We start from the raw sequence: 15602 nt of genomic DNA, 5'->3' as shown, positions 1-15602 counted from the left end.
AGTTCTCAGCCTGTTCTGGGGAGATCCAGGTTGACAGGAAAGCATCAGGTGTTCCTGGCCATTTCTGTTTAAAAGAAAACACTACTTGCGTGTACCTCCTGCTGAACCAAGCTCCCCCGGAGCAACCAGAGAACCAAGAGAGTTCCACATGCCCCCAATGGCCACTGCTTCTACAAACGTGCAGGAAAAGGGGAGTTTTATTGTAATTTCTTCACAGCAGCTGTTGTCAATGGCAATGTTCCTGTTATTCACTGGACTGCTTTTTTTACAGGTAACTGTATGTGCTGAAACAACTGTGATGTAGCTCTCAGTTGTGTTTTAAACTGCAGATTTTGCTCTTGGCATGTTACTTGTTCCCATGCTTGTGCACCTCCACCCACAGTTGAAATAGCTCTCCCTCCCCGTCCTGCTGTGTGAGCATAACCCACCGACTGCCAGCAAGAGAGCCTGTGGCTGTGCCTCTGCTCTGCAGGTAGCTCCAAGAATTGGTACATTGTGGTTTTCCAGCATGTCTCTGCACATCTGTTTGAGTTAGTTTCTCTCTGCTGGATCTACTTGTGTCTGCTTTGCCTCCCTGAGTGTGCAGTAGGTGACGTGGTAGCTGCCTGGCCCCTGGATCATACCAAGGCCTCGGTGCTGCCTTGAACCAAGGGGCAAGTCACTGTTTTCCTTCTTTAAAGCATGCAGCTGGGAAAACAGGAGGTTTAAGCAGCCCCACTTCAGGGCAGAAGATGAGTGTGAAGTGGTGAAGGAAGCTGGGGCTTGTTCTTTGAGTGCCCACTGTCCATTCGCTTTATGTACTGCGAAGGAATCTCAAAGCATGGTAGAGGGAAATGTGATGAGTTGAGGGAGATGGTGAATGTGACAAACCTAAGGGTCTGATCTTAGTGAAGTCATGAACCTGCTGCTAACTGCAGCTCAGGGGCCGTGTTGTAGGGGTACTGTGGGTGGTTGCTAACGGACATTCAGAGATGCAGCAGAAAATAAGTAGGCATAAACACAAATAAGCTCCCTCTGCCATCGCTGTGATGCAGAGGCTCCTGCACCATGAGGTTTTGTACCTGTGCTCACCCTCACCCCACCGCGATGGCAGCACAATGCAGGGCACCTGCTGATTCTTTTTTTTGTTGTTGCTGTGCTAGAAAGGTAGCAGCAACAGCTTGTATGGGCACGAAAGATTTGCTCAAAGATTAACTTGTCACCACCGGCCAAGAGGCACCCGGGAGACACAGGGAGGATGCGGCCATTGGAGGCCCTCATCCTCCATGCTATGCATGAGTGGCCCTGGACAGATGTCTGGGGCATGCATGTCTGTGAGCGTGGGAGCAGGAGGAGTTAAAAGAAGCTTCTGCAGAGATCTTACAAATGAATGCCACCTCCTCCTTCTGTAGGATCATTTGCTGGGCTTCATCATGCTGGTTTCATGGGCATCGCATGAGCAGGGAGAGCCAACTCTGCCAGGAGAACTGTATTTTTAAAGCTGCTGAAATGCCCTGGGAGTCTGCCTTGCTGTAGCCTCCAGTGCAGAGCCTGTAGCTGCTCCCTGCGCCCCAGCCCTGAGGAGCCCAAACAGGCACTGCCGGCATATTTTGACTCAAGTCCCATGACAGAGCGCCAGATCCAGCGAACTGGAGCTGAGCAGTTGCCGGTTCCCTCAATTAGGAAGGGTTCCTGACTTTTGTTTAATCCCTCACTTATTAATGGCGCTCAGCTCTTTGATCAAAGACTTGCACTGATTTCAATTAGAGTTGAGCAAGAGCCCAGTGACAGGAAAGGCTGTATTAGGAGGAGCAGCTGCTGTGCCCTGAAGGATTTCTTCACCCTCGTGACCAAAATCTATAGTCATAGGTGAAGCATATTTATTCCCAACCAAGCTGGAGAAAACTCAGGTAATCCTTTGCTAGCGAAATAGCTCTGCCGAAATAAAAGCAGGCGGCACTGACTGCCCAAGGGGCTCCCGTTCTTCCCATCTCGAGCAGCAGGGAGGGATCAGGCCCTTCCCACGAAAGGGCGAAGCCACGAGGAGATAAGCCTTGGCTTCGCTTTTGGACAAGGCTGTCGAGTGGGATATCGCCAGGGTGAGTAGCTACACCTGTGCCTGTCCGGGGTTTTTAATAACTGTGTCTTCATTAACTCTAACGATGTCTGCTGTCGTCTCCCAGAGGGAGACAGCTACAGAGGATGAATCTCTCTAGGTGAAGAATGAATGTAAGAGATCGGGACAATCAAATTATAGGAAACTTGGGTTTCTGGAGTAATGAAAGCTGGGATGGACCCTCAAGGGGAATAAGCAACTCAAGTGTAATTTGGGGAGTTGTGAAAAAAAGAGCAGAGCGATGGATTTATGAAATATTTGCAAAGCTACAGGAAGAAACTCAGAGCTATTGTCTGAGCACATGCCTGTAGGTAACAGAAGACAAATACAATTATTTAAATTATACATGTGGTGTGCTAATGCCTTGATACACTCTCCTAGCTACACTATGTTGATAAAAACTAGGGACTGTAAAAAGAAGCAGTAGGAGTTGCATCAGAGGAGACCAAAGCAGTGGGAAAGGAGAGAGGAAGCCACCCCAGAAGGAGATACTGTGATGGGGCATCAAGCAGAGGTACAGGGGTATATGGCTGCCTTTTGGCAACTTTACTATGAACTTCTGCTTTGCAACCCAGAAACATTAGAAGCAAAGTGCATGGTGGGAGCAGGCTCTTTATGTTGTGGAAATAATCAAAAGAATAGCTAGCTGGCTGGGAGCAAATACGTGCACCTGCTACTGTGGGGCTGCACCACTCATCAACAGCTTCCATGAAGCCTTTGAGATGTGTCTCCTCCCAAGCCCGACCTCTGGAACGGCGGGCACACGGGAGGTTGAAATGGTGTGCTGAGAGTGGGAGATGTGATACTTGTACAGAAGTCGGTGGGGTAGGAATAAGAGATGGTGCAACATGCAGTGGAGGTGTCCCCAGAGCATTTGCAGCCACCAGAGTCAATCAGAGAGATGTGCTCTGGTAGCGTTTTCCCAGCTGCCATCCTCCCTAGTGTTGCCTATGATCCAGCATCTGAGCTGCTTGCCAGAAAGCTGCGTATGCTTTTTTTTTTTTTTTTTTTTTTTTCCAGTTTTGGCAAGGTGAATGCTTGTGTAACTTGATTTTACTTCGCCACAGCCTGTGGTGGGGAAGTCAGTCAAGTCACTGGAAGAAAAGGGCTGAATGAGAAATGTGGTTTAATCCATCAAAATTCCTTTAGAAAAAAATGCTTTGGGATATATTTTACAGAAAAGAAGATTATTACTTTTTTTTTTATCTTGCACCTGAGAACCAGTCACTTTTATTTTTGAATGAAAGCAGTTAAAATTATCTAAACCCAGGATTTTCCTTTTGATTATGTCTTCCAGCTGAAAATGCTGTGGAAAAAAAATGCATATTGTTCTACATGAACATCTCTTCAAAGTTATCATTTAGGTTAAAAGAAGGAAAGCAGAGAGTAATGTGAAAAATGTTGTGAGAGCAAGCAGTGGCAGAAGGTCTGTGCTGAAATGAGATGGAGCCGATGACTCAGACTGGGTGGTCACGGCAGGCTGAGAAGGGTCCTTAAGGTGCCTACAACCACTTTGCTTGTCATATAGTGACCTTGTCAGGAGCTTGACTTGGAAATATTACTGGCTTTGTCACAAGAAATGTTTGAATTTGTCTCTGGCTTAGGGCTGTAATTTTTTTAATCTCTGGATGCGGACTGATGGACAATATTAGGTCTGTCTCAGTTGTTTGCTTATCTGAGAAAAATTTTCATCATGTGAATCATTTGATCATCAAATTAAAATGTTCATTAAAGTCTTGCATGAGTGAGGAAGTGCATTGCTCTTGCATACTGGTTTGGGGCTGATTCCTCCCACGTGGCTTCTGCCCACACTGAGTGTGGTGGGGACAAGTGACTGCCAGCAGCAGCCTGCCTCCTGTGCTGCAGCAGGCAGGACCCAGAGAGGTGCCCAGTCACAAAAATACTGGTGGTATTTTTTTTCTGCCTCACTGCCCAGCTTGGACTCCATCCCCATGGCAAGCCTGCCCTTGTCCCCACCTTGCTGGACCAGTAATTGAGGGGCAACCTGCAGTCACCTACCTCTTCTGAGTGGGGCTGGGTGGGAGAAGGCACTTGACATCTTCTGCCTTCACCTCTCATAGACAAAAAAAATGGCAGATGCTGAAGAAGTTAAAAAATAGAAGTCCTAAAAGCCAAGCAAGTTATCGCTGTCCTGCAGCATCCATGGCAATCGCCGAGGCTCTCTGGCCAAAGCCCTTCCCTGGGCACGCTGCGGGCAGCAGCTCTCCGCCAAGGCAAGGATCGGACTTTGCATATTTGAGGTGAGGAGCCTGGCAAAGAGAGCAGGTGACTTCGCACACAGGAAGGTAGTGGCACAACGGGGAATAGAAGCCAAGTCTCAATGATGCTAATACGCCTTAATCACAAGAATATTTCATTCCTTATCGTTCAAAGTGACTCGTACTACAAAACGCTCCCCCGCATCTTTTATTAACCTCCTCTTTTTATCACCTGAGACATTAATTTGCCTTTAAATTTGAGAAGACTGGGCTAGCCCTCAGGGTGACTGAATGGTGTAACATCTCAGTTTGCCTCTCCTGCTCTCATGACATGAAAAAAATACTGAGCAAGGATTTTTTCCCTATCGCATTTTCTGCTGCTGGCACCACGAACCAGGCCATTCAGAAGGGCTTTGGTCCGTGCCTCATCGTTCATGTGACTGCTGATGGAACACAAAATGTAAAAGGTTACCTCCTCGGTGCAGATAACATCAACCGTTGCACATTTGTAATTGTCGCCGAAAACAGCAGCCGGTTTCATTGGACCAGCGCTGGAAAAGAGACACCAACCCAGGTCTTGCAATGTTTTCCTTCAGCAGGTGTGGTGGTGTGATGAACTGCAGAGTTTCGCATAGGTGTCCTCCAGCTTGGCATAAATATTCAGCTGTCTGGCCGAGGGAAAAGGGTTCTTAAAATTCCTCGGGTTACACAGACGGTTGTTTCATTGTATGCACATTAAAAGCTTTAACTGTCTGCTGCTTATTCAAAGCTTTAGCTTGAAATGAAAAATGAATTGATCCATGCTTGCAGGAGGGAGAGAGGGAAACAGCAAAGAAACCTTTTAAGGCCAGTCGTTAGTTTGTATTTTACCTGTATCTTAGGGGTACTGAAATGACCATTTTTTTTTTGTCAAGACTGTTTGAAAAGGGAGGAGGACTGAGGAATAGAAAGACCATTTTAGCTACCAGAAAGAGATTTTAGTTTTTAGAGCAGACTGGATGTTTTAATATTAGTTTTTCATTCCTACCAGGAAATTTTTCTAACAGCCTCCAAATTCTGATTGATAACTTTAAACAACTTGACTTGGAAAATGTTTTCGTGACACTTGTCAACCCCCTGATCTCCGTGAGGGGTTTAGGCACAAGTCCAGGAGGCTAAAACGCCAACAAAATGTAGCAGAGAGAATATAGGCAGCGTGAGTATGATGGTTTTATCCTCAGGGATTTTGTTTTGAGGAGAATACAACAGGATTTGGTGCGTTCTGCTTGGAATTGCTCTTTTTTTTCCCTGCGCACTCACCTCTGATGGGTCAGTGCTGTGGCAAGCAGGGTGCGAGGTGCTGCACAAAAGGTGCCAAGCAGCAAGATGCCTGGGGAGTGATGAAGCCAGGATGTCTTGAACAAGGCTTTTGGGGGTCATTTCCTAATTTTTCTCTCTGAGATGCTGCATTCTGTAAAAAGCTGCTGCTATGCACGTCCACGGGGTCCTGGCAGGGGAGGTGTGACAGGAGGTGGACCACTGGGCAGAGGGGAGACTGGGGACACAAATCTTCCCTTCTACTTGCCCTCTTCTTAGAAACAGATGGGAAATTTGAGTCAAAATATTAATCTGTTCAAAAAACCCAGCCGCTGGAGGAACACACAGAAACTATTTATTTGGAGGAGGGGAATGATGCTGAGACTGCACATGTGGTCAGGGAAGGCAGACGTGTGCTGAAGCTCGGTGGGACAGGGCAGGTCTCTGCAGCATCAGAGGGAGGGGGGCATGAGAGGGGTAAGCAGGTGTCTGGTGCAGGCAGGTTGGTTTCTCCCCTGCCTGTGCCTTGTGAAACAGCTGGCAACGGCATGATTGCTTACTCCTCGTGTGGCGCGCGGGACAGGTCTGTGAATCAGTGTTTCACCATGGCTTCTTTGCCAGCCCCTGCTTTGAGGCTGCAGAAGAATCTGGAGAAGGGACAGTAAATGAAAAGAGAGCTGGTGGGAAGAGGAAGGTTTAATACGACTCGGTTGGGTCAATGAAACAACCGATGAGACAAACACACACTGGCTGCTGCAGATCTGGCAGCTCTCTGCCTCTGTGGGAACTGCACGGATGCTGGGCTGCTGCCGAACACTGTCTTCTCGCGGGGGCCAGAGCAGCTCTGTGTTTTCCAGACCGCAATACAAAAAAGTCAGCGTTGTGCCTCCAAGCCTCAGGTCCCAAATACGGCAGCCACATAACAAAACTCTTACCCAGGAGAAACTCACTCCTCCAGCTCCAGCACGGCTTAACAGGTTTTAGGAGGTTTTACTGGCATCTTGCTGTGTATCCTCATTTACACTTTAGACAGATGCTGTTTGCCTTTGCCGGAGCAGGTCGCTGCCTCGCCTCTCGTGGCCATTTTTCCTGGAAGGGAGGAGAATGTATTTGATAAATGGACCTCACCTTGGCTGCACGACTCCTTGCCATGTGTGCCTGGGGCCGGGGAGCAGGGAAGATCCTGAGTCCCCAGCCCTGGGGTTTCCACTCATGGCTGTTACTGACTCTTCCCACATACGCTGAAGCACATTAGCACTAATTAACTATCTGTAAACCTTATCACCAGCTGACCTACTAGCAAACAATGCCTGCTTGAAGACAGTAATCCGTAGGAATAGTGTTATGTCAGGGACTGGCTGCCTTCCAAGAAATTTATCTCCCATCTGTGGAAAAAAATGTGCTGAGGTCAGCAGGTGTAGAAGTGACTGAGGCAGTGAGTAGGCCTCTTTCTGTTGTAAGAGCTGAATGGTGGTGGAGGTTATTGCTCCATCCCACATGGCAGCAGAGGCAGGGCAGGCCCAGGGGCTGAGCTACCTGTTTTGGAGGGCATCAACAGGCTCCGAACTCAAATTTGAGGGATTGAGTGCCCTGTGCCAGGGTGGTGGCTGGGTGACTGGTGTCCCTGCAGGCACCCCGCTGCAATGAGGATGGGGGGACGGGGCAGCCATGGCATGAACACCCCGTGGCAGGAGCAGGCTTCGTGGGCAGATTTGCCCTCGAAGCAGCAACTGGGGTAATCGCATCCCACAGCCTGGCACAGGGTGAGATTGAGGCAGGGGTTGGAGCCCTGGCTGGAGCAGTGAGGGGGCTGACAAAGATTAAACCCTTGGAGCGAAAACCAAGCAGCAGGATTTTAAAGGCAGGAGCCTTCCCTGGTGTTTACATGTGTGGAAACAGGCACTCGGTCTGCAGTGGCCTTGGTGACAAATTGCAGATGGTATTATGTGTACATATACAACTTCCAAGGGAGCAAGTCAATGCACCGGTGTTAATAAGGCAGACATTTTTTTCTCCACAAAAAGTCTTCTGAACTCATCGGTGCTGCTGCCCACCAGTCCCTCCCCATGGTCTGGGGGACCCTTGGGATTACCAATCCCCAGCCAACAGCTTGGTCCTGGCTCAGGGCCGTGTCCTCAGTACTCCCTTGCCTCATCAGGGGCTCTGGTTTAAAGTCGTTCGCCTAGGAAAGGTTTGCTAAGGAGAAGCCTCGGTGCCTGGAGCTCAGTTCCAGCCATGAGGCCATAGAAATGTCACAGGAACCTCCTAAATTACTCTGTCATATGGGATTTGGAGGGCTTTGCCATTTACAAACTCTGCTTTTAAGCATCATAGGTGTGAAAAATTCACACAACAAGAGCTTTTCATTAAATTCATTATTGACCCTCTTCCCCTCAGACCATGTCCTCCTCCATCAAAATTGAATCCGTTGTGAAGGAGAAGAACAGGATGGGAGAGTGCCCGGTCTGGGAAGAAAGGGAAAACGCACTTGTCTATGTAGACATTAACTCACAGAAAGTTTGCCGCTGGAGTGCGCTCACCAACGAGGTGCAGACCGTGTCTGTGGGTAAGAGTCTGTACTCACCACTTCATCCTGGGAGTCTTCTCTGTCCGCCCATGTCTGTCCCTCCTGGTACGAGTCCCACAGCATGGTAGTCTCCCTTATTTTTTCATGGGGCCACACAGTATCCTCCCACGACGTGTTGCTGACCATGGTGTGGCCTGAGCCAGCCAAGCAGAGGGGAGCGTGCTCAGGTGTGGAGGGCCATGCACAGGTTGCCCTTGCTAAGCCCCAGTGGGAAGGCATGTTTCATCTGGGACCTGTAGAGGACCACAGTCCTAATGGCTGTGTCTGCCCAAAAGGTGGAAAGAACTGGAGAACATAGAGCCAGTGAGATGTGCTAACGATCCCAGCGGAGAAGGATCTCAGCATCAGCTAAGTCCCAATCAAGCCCAGATGCCTGAGATGAGGTGGGGAGGGGTAGGGCTGAAAGATGGTCCCTGAGCTGCCCACCATCTCCTGTTTCATCTTGTCTACAGATGCTCGTGTTGGCTCAGTGGCATTGCGGCAGTGTGGGGGCTACGTCATCGCCTTGGGGACCAGGTTTGCCTTTCTGGACTGGGACACTCAGGTGGTCACCACCATCCTCGAGCTTGAGCAGGACAAACCCAACAACAGGTTCAATGATGGGAAAGTGGATCCGAAGGGGAGGTTTTTTGCTGGTAAGTTCCTGGCAGAAATTTCCCCCAGAGCAAAGAAGAACTAATTACAGTGTATTTTAAGTAGTGCATTTTATTCCATGTTCTCAATTCCTCTGTTGAGTTCCCCACAAAAACCACCATCACAAGCATGAGCTGTCTTGCAAATGCTCAGCTTGGTTACTGCCTGATGGAGGACAAGGGACCCCGCATCCTCTGACCTAGATGAGGACAGAGGCTGTTGACAAGGGCCATCTGGTGGGAAGGCTCCCCTTCTACTTGGTGGATGGTATTTTTCAAATGCCTGCCTACGCAGGAGGTGAAAAGCTGGTGAAGGGCTCACGCAGGTGGGAAGGTTTCTGGAGTTGTAGAGGAGGATGCAGCTCCTAGAGCAGAAGATGAGCTGAGGCTTGCACCCTTCACATACAGCCTTCCCCGGTCAGCCTGTGGGAAACAGGGATGTGGAGAGAGATCCTCGACCTCCTGAAGGCAAGAGGGACTTTTGCCACTGGTTGCAATGCAGCCAGCATCCCCCCGTGCTGTTTCTCCTCCCATATAAATGATGAGCCAAGCACAGCAATCCATACTGGAAGTGGACAGTGACTGATGGGAGTGAAAATGGCTCTGTATTTGTTTTGCCAGCCAGCCTTTTCTTCTTATTTCAAATTTGCCAAAAATTAGGAAATTCATTTGACTTAGGGTTATCCTTGAGGGCTGATGTGTCACTAGATTTAAGGGCAAGAATAAAAGAAAAATCTGCTTTGCACACCCATTCCTAGCTGTGCACAGTGGATCAATACTTTCAACAGGCATTTTGGCCAAGCATTGTAAAACAAACAACTCATGAGGACTTCTAAAAGGAGAGGCCAACAGAGACAGTCTGTCACAGGTAAAAGAAGGTGTAAATGCCCACCTTGAGTGCTTCCTATCCCATCACTGCAGAGCCCTCTCCTTTCCAGAGAAGAGAGAATCAGAAACTAAATAATGAGTGTAACATTGAGGCATAAATTCATTAAGGAAAAAAATCTCACTTCTGTGGTATTCTCCACTTGCTTCTGAGATAACCGTGATTTACGTCACCTGTACTTTAAGGTCACAGCCCACTTAAATGCTAAAAGTAGCCTACAAAGAGCAACAACAAAAAGAGCACATGTTGTTTGCCTGCCTTTCAGCTTTCACTGTGTGCAAAACTTCAGCCCCTGGTGTGTTGTTGTGCTCCTTTGGGTCTTTGGTGTCTACGACTTAAACCTCATGGCAATGCAGAAACTTGTCCTTCCGTTGGGCAGGATCACGTCCATTGGAGGCAGCTGCTCCTGACCTGCTCCTTTTCCTCCTTCTCATCAATCTGATGGGACCTGGTTAGTCTCTTTCCCTCTAGGACCTCTTAGTAACACAGATTAGATATTAGGAAAAAAATTTTTACAGTGAGGGTGGTAGAACACTGGCACAGGTTGCCCAGAGATGTGGTTGATGCCCCATCCCTGGAAACATTCAAGTTCAGGTTGGATGGGGCTCTGAGCAACCTGATCTGGTTGGAGATGTCCCTGCTTCTTGCAGGGGGGTTGGACTAGGTGACCTTGAAAGGTAGGGACCTAACCCTAACCATTCTATGATTCTGCGAGGAACAGGCTTCTTTCTAACCAGTGCTCCCATTTCCATTTCAGGTACGATGGCTGAAGAGACGGCACCGGGGGTCCGAGCGAGGCGGCAAGGCGCTCTCTATACCCTTTTCCCCGACCATTTGGTAATAAAACAGTTAGACCAGGTGGACATCTCAAATGGTCTGGATTGGTCCCTGGACCACAGGACCTTCTTCCACATCGACAGCCTGGCATACGCTGTGCATGCCTTCAGCTATGATGTGCACACTGGAAAGATCGGTACACGTGCTTTTCTAAATTTGGTGACAAGTAGCAGTATTACTTTTTCTGCAGCAAGACCTGGCTGTGTAATATGCAGTGATTTATTTGGCAGATCTCCTATCTTCTTGTTGCAGCTTGTCAGCAGCGTGACTCTGATTTTTCTCAAGTTTAGTTACAAAACAGGTGTATTTGGTGAACAAACTTTTGACAATCCTTCAACTTAGCCTTCATCTGGATAGATGGATTATATTTAGACACTTTCAAGGAGTTGCAGGGAAGAAGCCATTTATAACACAAAGCGAGAATTAGCCATTTAATAGAATGCTATTTATTCTTGACTGCCATCTACTGGAATGCTTCCATTGTACTGGCTCCATAAATACAAATACAGACCGTGCAGGCACGTGTATCACAGAACTGTACTTAAAGAATCAAGTTATCATTGTGACTGAAGTTTCCCAATTCTGAAATTAAAATTGCCTTCAGATATTTGGCAAATTTCACTTAAATTCATTTTCTAGACAAACATTTTTTATTATAACAAACGGAAATGTAAGTGCAAGCAAAATGCATGTAACCTCGTTTCAAAACTCTGTGAAGTATTTTTGTGCTGTATCAACCCGTTATACTCCATGGGAATTTAAAAGGCTGAACTGCCTTTGTACTCTAATTAGTGTGGACTTAGTGTGATCATGGGTGAAAATCATACAAATAATTATAGTTACTCAGATTTCATTTTGCTGAGAAAATCTATTGCTACAGATTTTAGAAAATAAGATTTCCAAAGAAGATTCAGTGCTACTTTTTCTCCCTCATATGCAAAAACATAATGAGTTTGAGTTTTCTGGCCTTGGCTTTGTCCTGGTGAGTGTCTATTTTTGGGTGGTTTAATGGCCATAAGGCACAGGGTCAGAGCAGGTGGACTGCTGCCCTGGGCACCGCACCATGGTCTGTGCTGCACCCTTGACTGCTAGTGGCTGGCATCCAGGCTTAATCAAAACTGGCAGCTTGATTTGCCATAAAAACAAGTGAAGTTCTTGATCTTTACCCATGAAAGATTATTTGTTACCAACATTGAAATTCAAGTCATTACTTATATGATGTATTGTTCATAAAAAGATGTCCAGGCTGCCATGAACAATGAAAATCCAGGAAAAGTTACTGCACTTGGGGCAGTCATGGTATGGTGGTCAGCTAGCGGTTAACAAGAGGGACAGAGGCATTTTGTTCTCTTCCTTGGTAAAATAACAGGAACCCTAATTAAGCATAATCCCAAACCACAATGGCTCTACTAGGGGCTTGTTTCTCCCAGGCTAAGTTAGGCTTTTAAAACATCTGCTAAATGGATATGTGATATAAATTTTGCAGCTCATCTTTGTCACATAAAATGAACTTATCTCTTTCCAAGAGCCTGGAAGATGTTAGACTGGGGTCTGATACAGAACTGGTACCAGCCTGTGTAACACCAGCTTTGTAACTCTGCCTGCAGCCTGCCCCAAACCTTTGTACCATCTAGAAAAGGAGGAGCAAATGCCCGATGGGATGTGCATTGATGCCGAAGGGAAGCTCTGGGTGGCCTGTATCGATGGCGGGAGAGTCATTCGTATAGACCCAGAGACAGGTAAGGCCTCCACCAGCACGTGTGTATTGAGCATCACCTACGTGCCACAAACACAAGAGGAAAGGCAGCCAGGAGGAACGGTTTGAAGGTGAGATAAGAACGTGTCGTTTATTGCCCGTCTCTGCCCCATGGGTTGCCATGAGCATTGCTGGTCCAGGCCCTGATCACGTGGAGAGCGCTGCTCCCCATACCACTTCACAATGCTGCGTGCCTCTGCTCCCACAGTCTGCTGATGCAGCACACCCACTTCTTAATAATGCCACTTTGAAAAAAAAAAAAAAAAAAAGCAAAAGCAATGCATATCTATTATGAGAAACATTATAAACCTGCAATTAAAAAAAAGAAAAAATTCTCAGCATTTCAATATTTAACTGGGAAACGCTGTTAGGGAATGACAGCCTTCCCAGGTCCAGGTGTCTCTGCCCTTCCTGGCTTCAAAGACTTTATTGTTTCATTTTCAAAAAATGAAATGAAGCCTAGCAGATACAGGGAAGAGGCTGAAAAACAGTTAGAGATGAGGCGCATGAAAGAATTTAGTTTCCCCACAAACTGTCCTTTAAGCCTGTCTGAAGGGGAGATGCCTTCTAAGTAAATGCCACAGCTCCACCATGTGCACTAATAATAGATTCATATTTACACGCTTCCTAGAAAATGGGCATCGGGAAACAATCACATATTTATTTTCCCAGGAAAAAGAATCCAAACTGTGAGGCTTCCTACTGTGAGGATTACCTCTTGCTGCTTCGGTGGGAAAGACTACTCAGAAATGTATGTGACTTCTGCATACGATGGACTGGATGAGACCACCTTAGCCAAGGAACCTCACGCGGGAGAGATTTTCAAGGTGAGCAGATTTTATTTCTTTCTGAATGTCAGACCTACCAAGCCTGCTGCTCAAAGAGTGAGGTGCCCCTCAGCTGCCTTTGCTCACCCCACTCACCTGATGCGCTAGTCTAGATACTTTGTTCATCCCCCCAGCCAGGCACAGCTGCTTTTGCACAGCTGCTCATGCATTTGGAAGGAAGATGTGGATAAATTTCTAGTAATAGTGTTGGTATATTGGCTAGCCAAAGTTGGTATCCATCCGGGATCCGAAGGCAGCCGGTGGATCTAGGTCTGCCCTGTATAGCACATTCTGTAACACACTGTAAGGAATTGGGTCTTGGTCCTACATCTTACTATACTTTCATCAGTTTTGGAAATTTCACTCCCTTAATTCTCGTTTCTTTATTGTAGCAGGTTATCTAAATATTTACAACACAGATTGCTCCTTTAAAAATTAGATGCTTAAATTCACCAGGGCAAAGCTTTGCATCCCAACCCCAAAACTTCTGGAATTTTTTTTTTTCAATCTGTTAAAAGTGAGTGCTATGTTTTGAATAACTAATAATCCACATTTTTGTCCAGGGCTCTTGAATCTGAAGCTTGTTTCTCTCTTCATTTTTCAGTCCATTAACAAAAACTACATGAGGAAAACAAAATGCAGTTCTGAAAAAGCAATTGCCATAGTTCTCTGAAAGTTGACCATAGCATGAAAAGGAAGGGTTGTAAATGAGGGGAAATGGAATAAACTAAACTGTATTATCAATTTGGCAAAAGAGTGAAGGCATGTTCCAGGAGGCACGGGGATGTAATCTGGGATCTGGGACCTTCTAGTTGGAAGCAGTGCTGGGAAGAGATTTCCCATGGCCAAGAACTGATATATTTCTCAAGCAGTGGAGTTTAGGAGCCCACAGGAGAGTTAAATACCAAAAGATAATTTTGAACCTCGCCTTTTTCATTTCTCTTCCTCAGTTTGTTGTCCCAAGTCTGGGCTCGTTTACTCAGTGTGCAGTACATCAATCTTACACACAGAGCAGGGGTATTTATTTATTTCATTTCTGAGCTGAGATGGGTGCTAGGGGTAAATCCACAAAGCTAGCACACCTGGTTACAATTGCATTACGTATTTACACAATTCAGAATAACAGTTCAACCTTTTGGTCACAGCTATTTAACTACAATTGGTCAATTCTTTTCTTACACTAGTTTGAAGTTACAATGCTTCTTAAATTTACTATGCATGCTCGGTGAGCAGCGGTCTTTATTTGGGGAGGGGGCGATTTTAGCACTAGAGGTGAGATTTATGTATTATAATGAGAGAGTTCACTTTCAGGAAGCTAATTAGTGGAATTTTATTGACCATTCACAACCTTTATCCATGTTATGCACCTGTGTGGAAATATATCCCCTTAGTTTAATAAATGTTTTCATGCTCCAGATCCCTCCTTATCTGTTTGGGCTTCTTCAGCAGGTCTGCTCTCCTTGAGCCTATCTTGGTATTTCTTTGTTCTGGCAGATTTACGGCATCATCCTGCTCTTTCAGGGCCACGTCTGCCCTGCTACTCTTTGCTTATCTCAGTTCTCCGTTTTCCACGCAGATCCTTACCTACCTTTTCCTGCTCCTTTGACAATTATCCAGCTTTTGGCACCATGTGGGGCAAGATGTTTCTTTTTTTTTCAGTCTCTCAGTTTCTCTTCAAGGGTACAGTTGTTAGCAGGGTATGCATTGTTTATACAGAGTAACTTGGCTTGCTCAAGCCAGATTCTGTTTGTAAGATATTCATTGTCCTTGCCTAATGGAAAATTCCATAAAAACTTATTCATGTAGATTTCATAAAATTTTCATTCATGTATATCAAGTTCTCTAGTTCTAGAAGGGAATTGGTGTTCTCAAAACTCACATTTGTCTTGCACGGGCAAAGTGCATTAAAAGATGCTAGGACTTGTTTGGTTACTACAGAGATAAGGACCACATGTAAGGGCCACAGATAATATGTAAATTAGCAAAATTATTCAGTGGTGCTCAATGATCTTAAAGATTTTATCTTACAGAGTTCTAAAGAACTCCATGTAATGACTCTTTTTGGGCTCCTCTTGAAGTAGGGGTATGTTGCTATGATATTTGTTATACAATATTTGAATATTGTACTCAGTTGGAGATTTATCTTTTTCCTTCCTTTTATTTATTTATTTTTTTTCAAACAGATAACAGGCCTGGGTGTGAAAGGGATCCCACAGAACTTCTATGCTGCTTGAACATTGACGCTAAACAACAAAGAAGAAGTGTTTGCATCTTGTAGTAATTCTGACAAGGAGAAGTCCAATGAACTGCCGAATTTATCTGTGTGAGGATTTCTAAACCCACATTTAAGAGCATGCTTGTTTGGAAATGAAGATATTCCTTGTTCAGTGGGCCGGTGGCATGATGCAATAGGTTAGAGACATAAAGTTAATCTGTGTTGCACCTTGATAGTTTTTGTGACTTTCTG

The 15602-nt window shown here is 46.1% G+C and overlaps 1 protein-coding gene across 1 annotated transcript; it reads left to right on the top strand.

Annotated features, from left to right (window-relative positions):
- The first annotated feature begins 8010 nt into the window (after positions 1-8010).
- LOC104479638 (regucalcin) lies at positions 8011-15369 on the top strand. The gene is made up of 6 exons (XM_010120352.2): positions 8011-8176; positions 8650-8832; positions 10473-10688; positions 12160-12291; positions 12981-13135; positions 15319-15369. The coding sequence occupies exons 1-6, from the start codon at positions 8011-8013 to the stop codon at positions 15367-15369; spliced, it is 903 nt and encodes a 300-aa protein (XP_010118654.1).
- The last annotated feature ends 233 nt before the right edge of the window (positions 15370-15602 follow it).

This window comes from Chlamydotis macqueenii, chromosome 1 (genome assembly GCF_036417535.1).
Source record: "Chlamydotis macqueenii isolate bChlMac1 chromosome 1, bChlMac1.mat, whole genome shotgun sequence".
NCBI classification, from domain to species: Eukaryota; Metazoa; Chordata; class Aves; order Otidiformes; family Otididae; genus Chlamydotis; species Chlamydotis macqueenii.
This window is presented reverse-complemented; position numbering and strand designations above follow the sequence as displayed.

Coding starts and splice junctions, on each gene's coding strand:
- LOC104479638 (XM_010120352.2), top strand. CDS start 8,011: ATGTCCTCCTCCATCAAAATTGAATCCGTTGTGAAGGAGAAGAACAGG. Junction 10,689..12,159: donor TGTGCACACTGGAAAGATCG/GTACACGTGCTT, acceptor CTCTGCCTGCAG/CCTGCCCCAAACCTTTGTAC. Junction 13,136..15,318: donor ACGCGGGAGAGATTTTCAAG/GTGAGCAGATTT, acceptor TTTTTCAAACAG/ATAACAGGCCTGGGTGTGAA.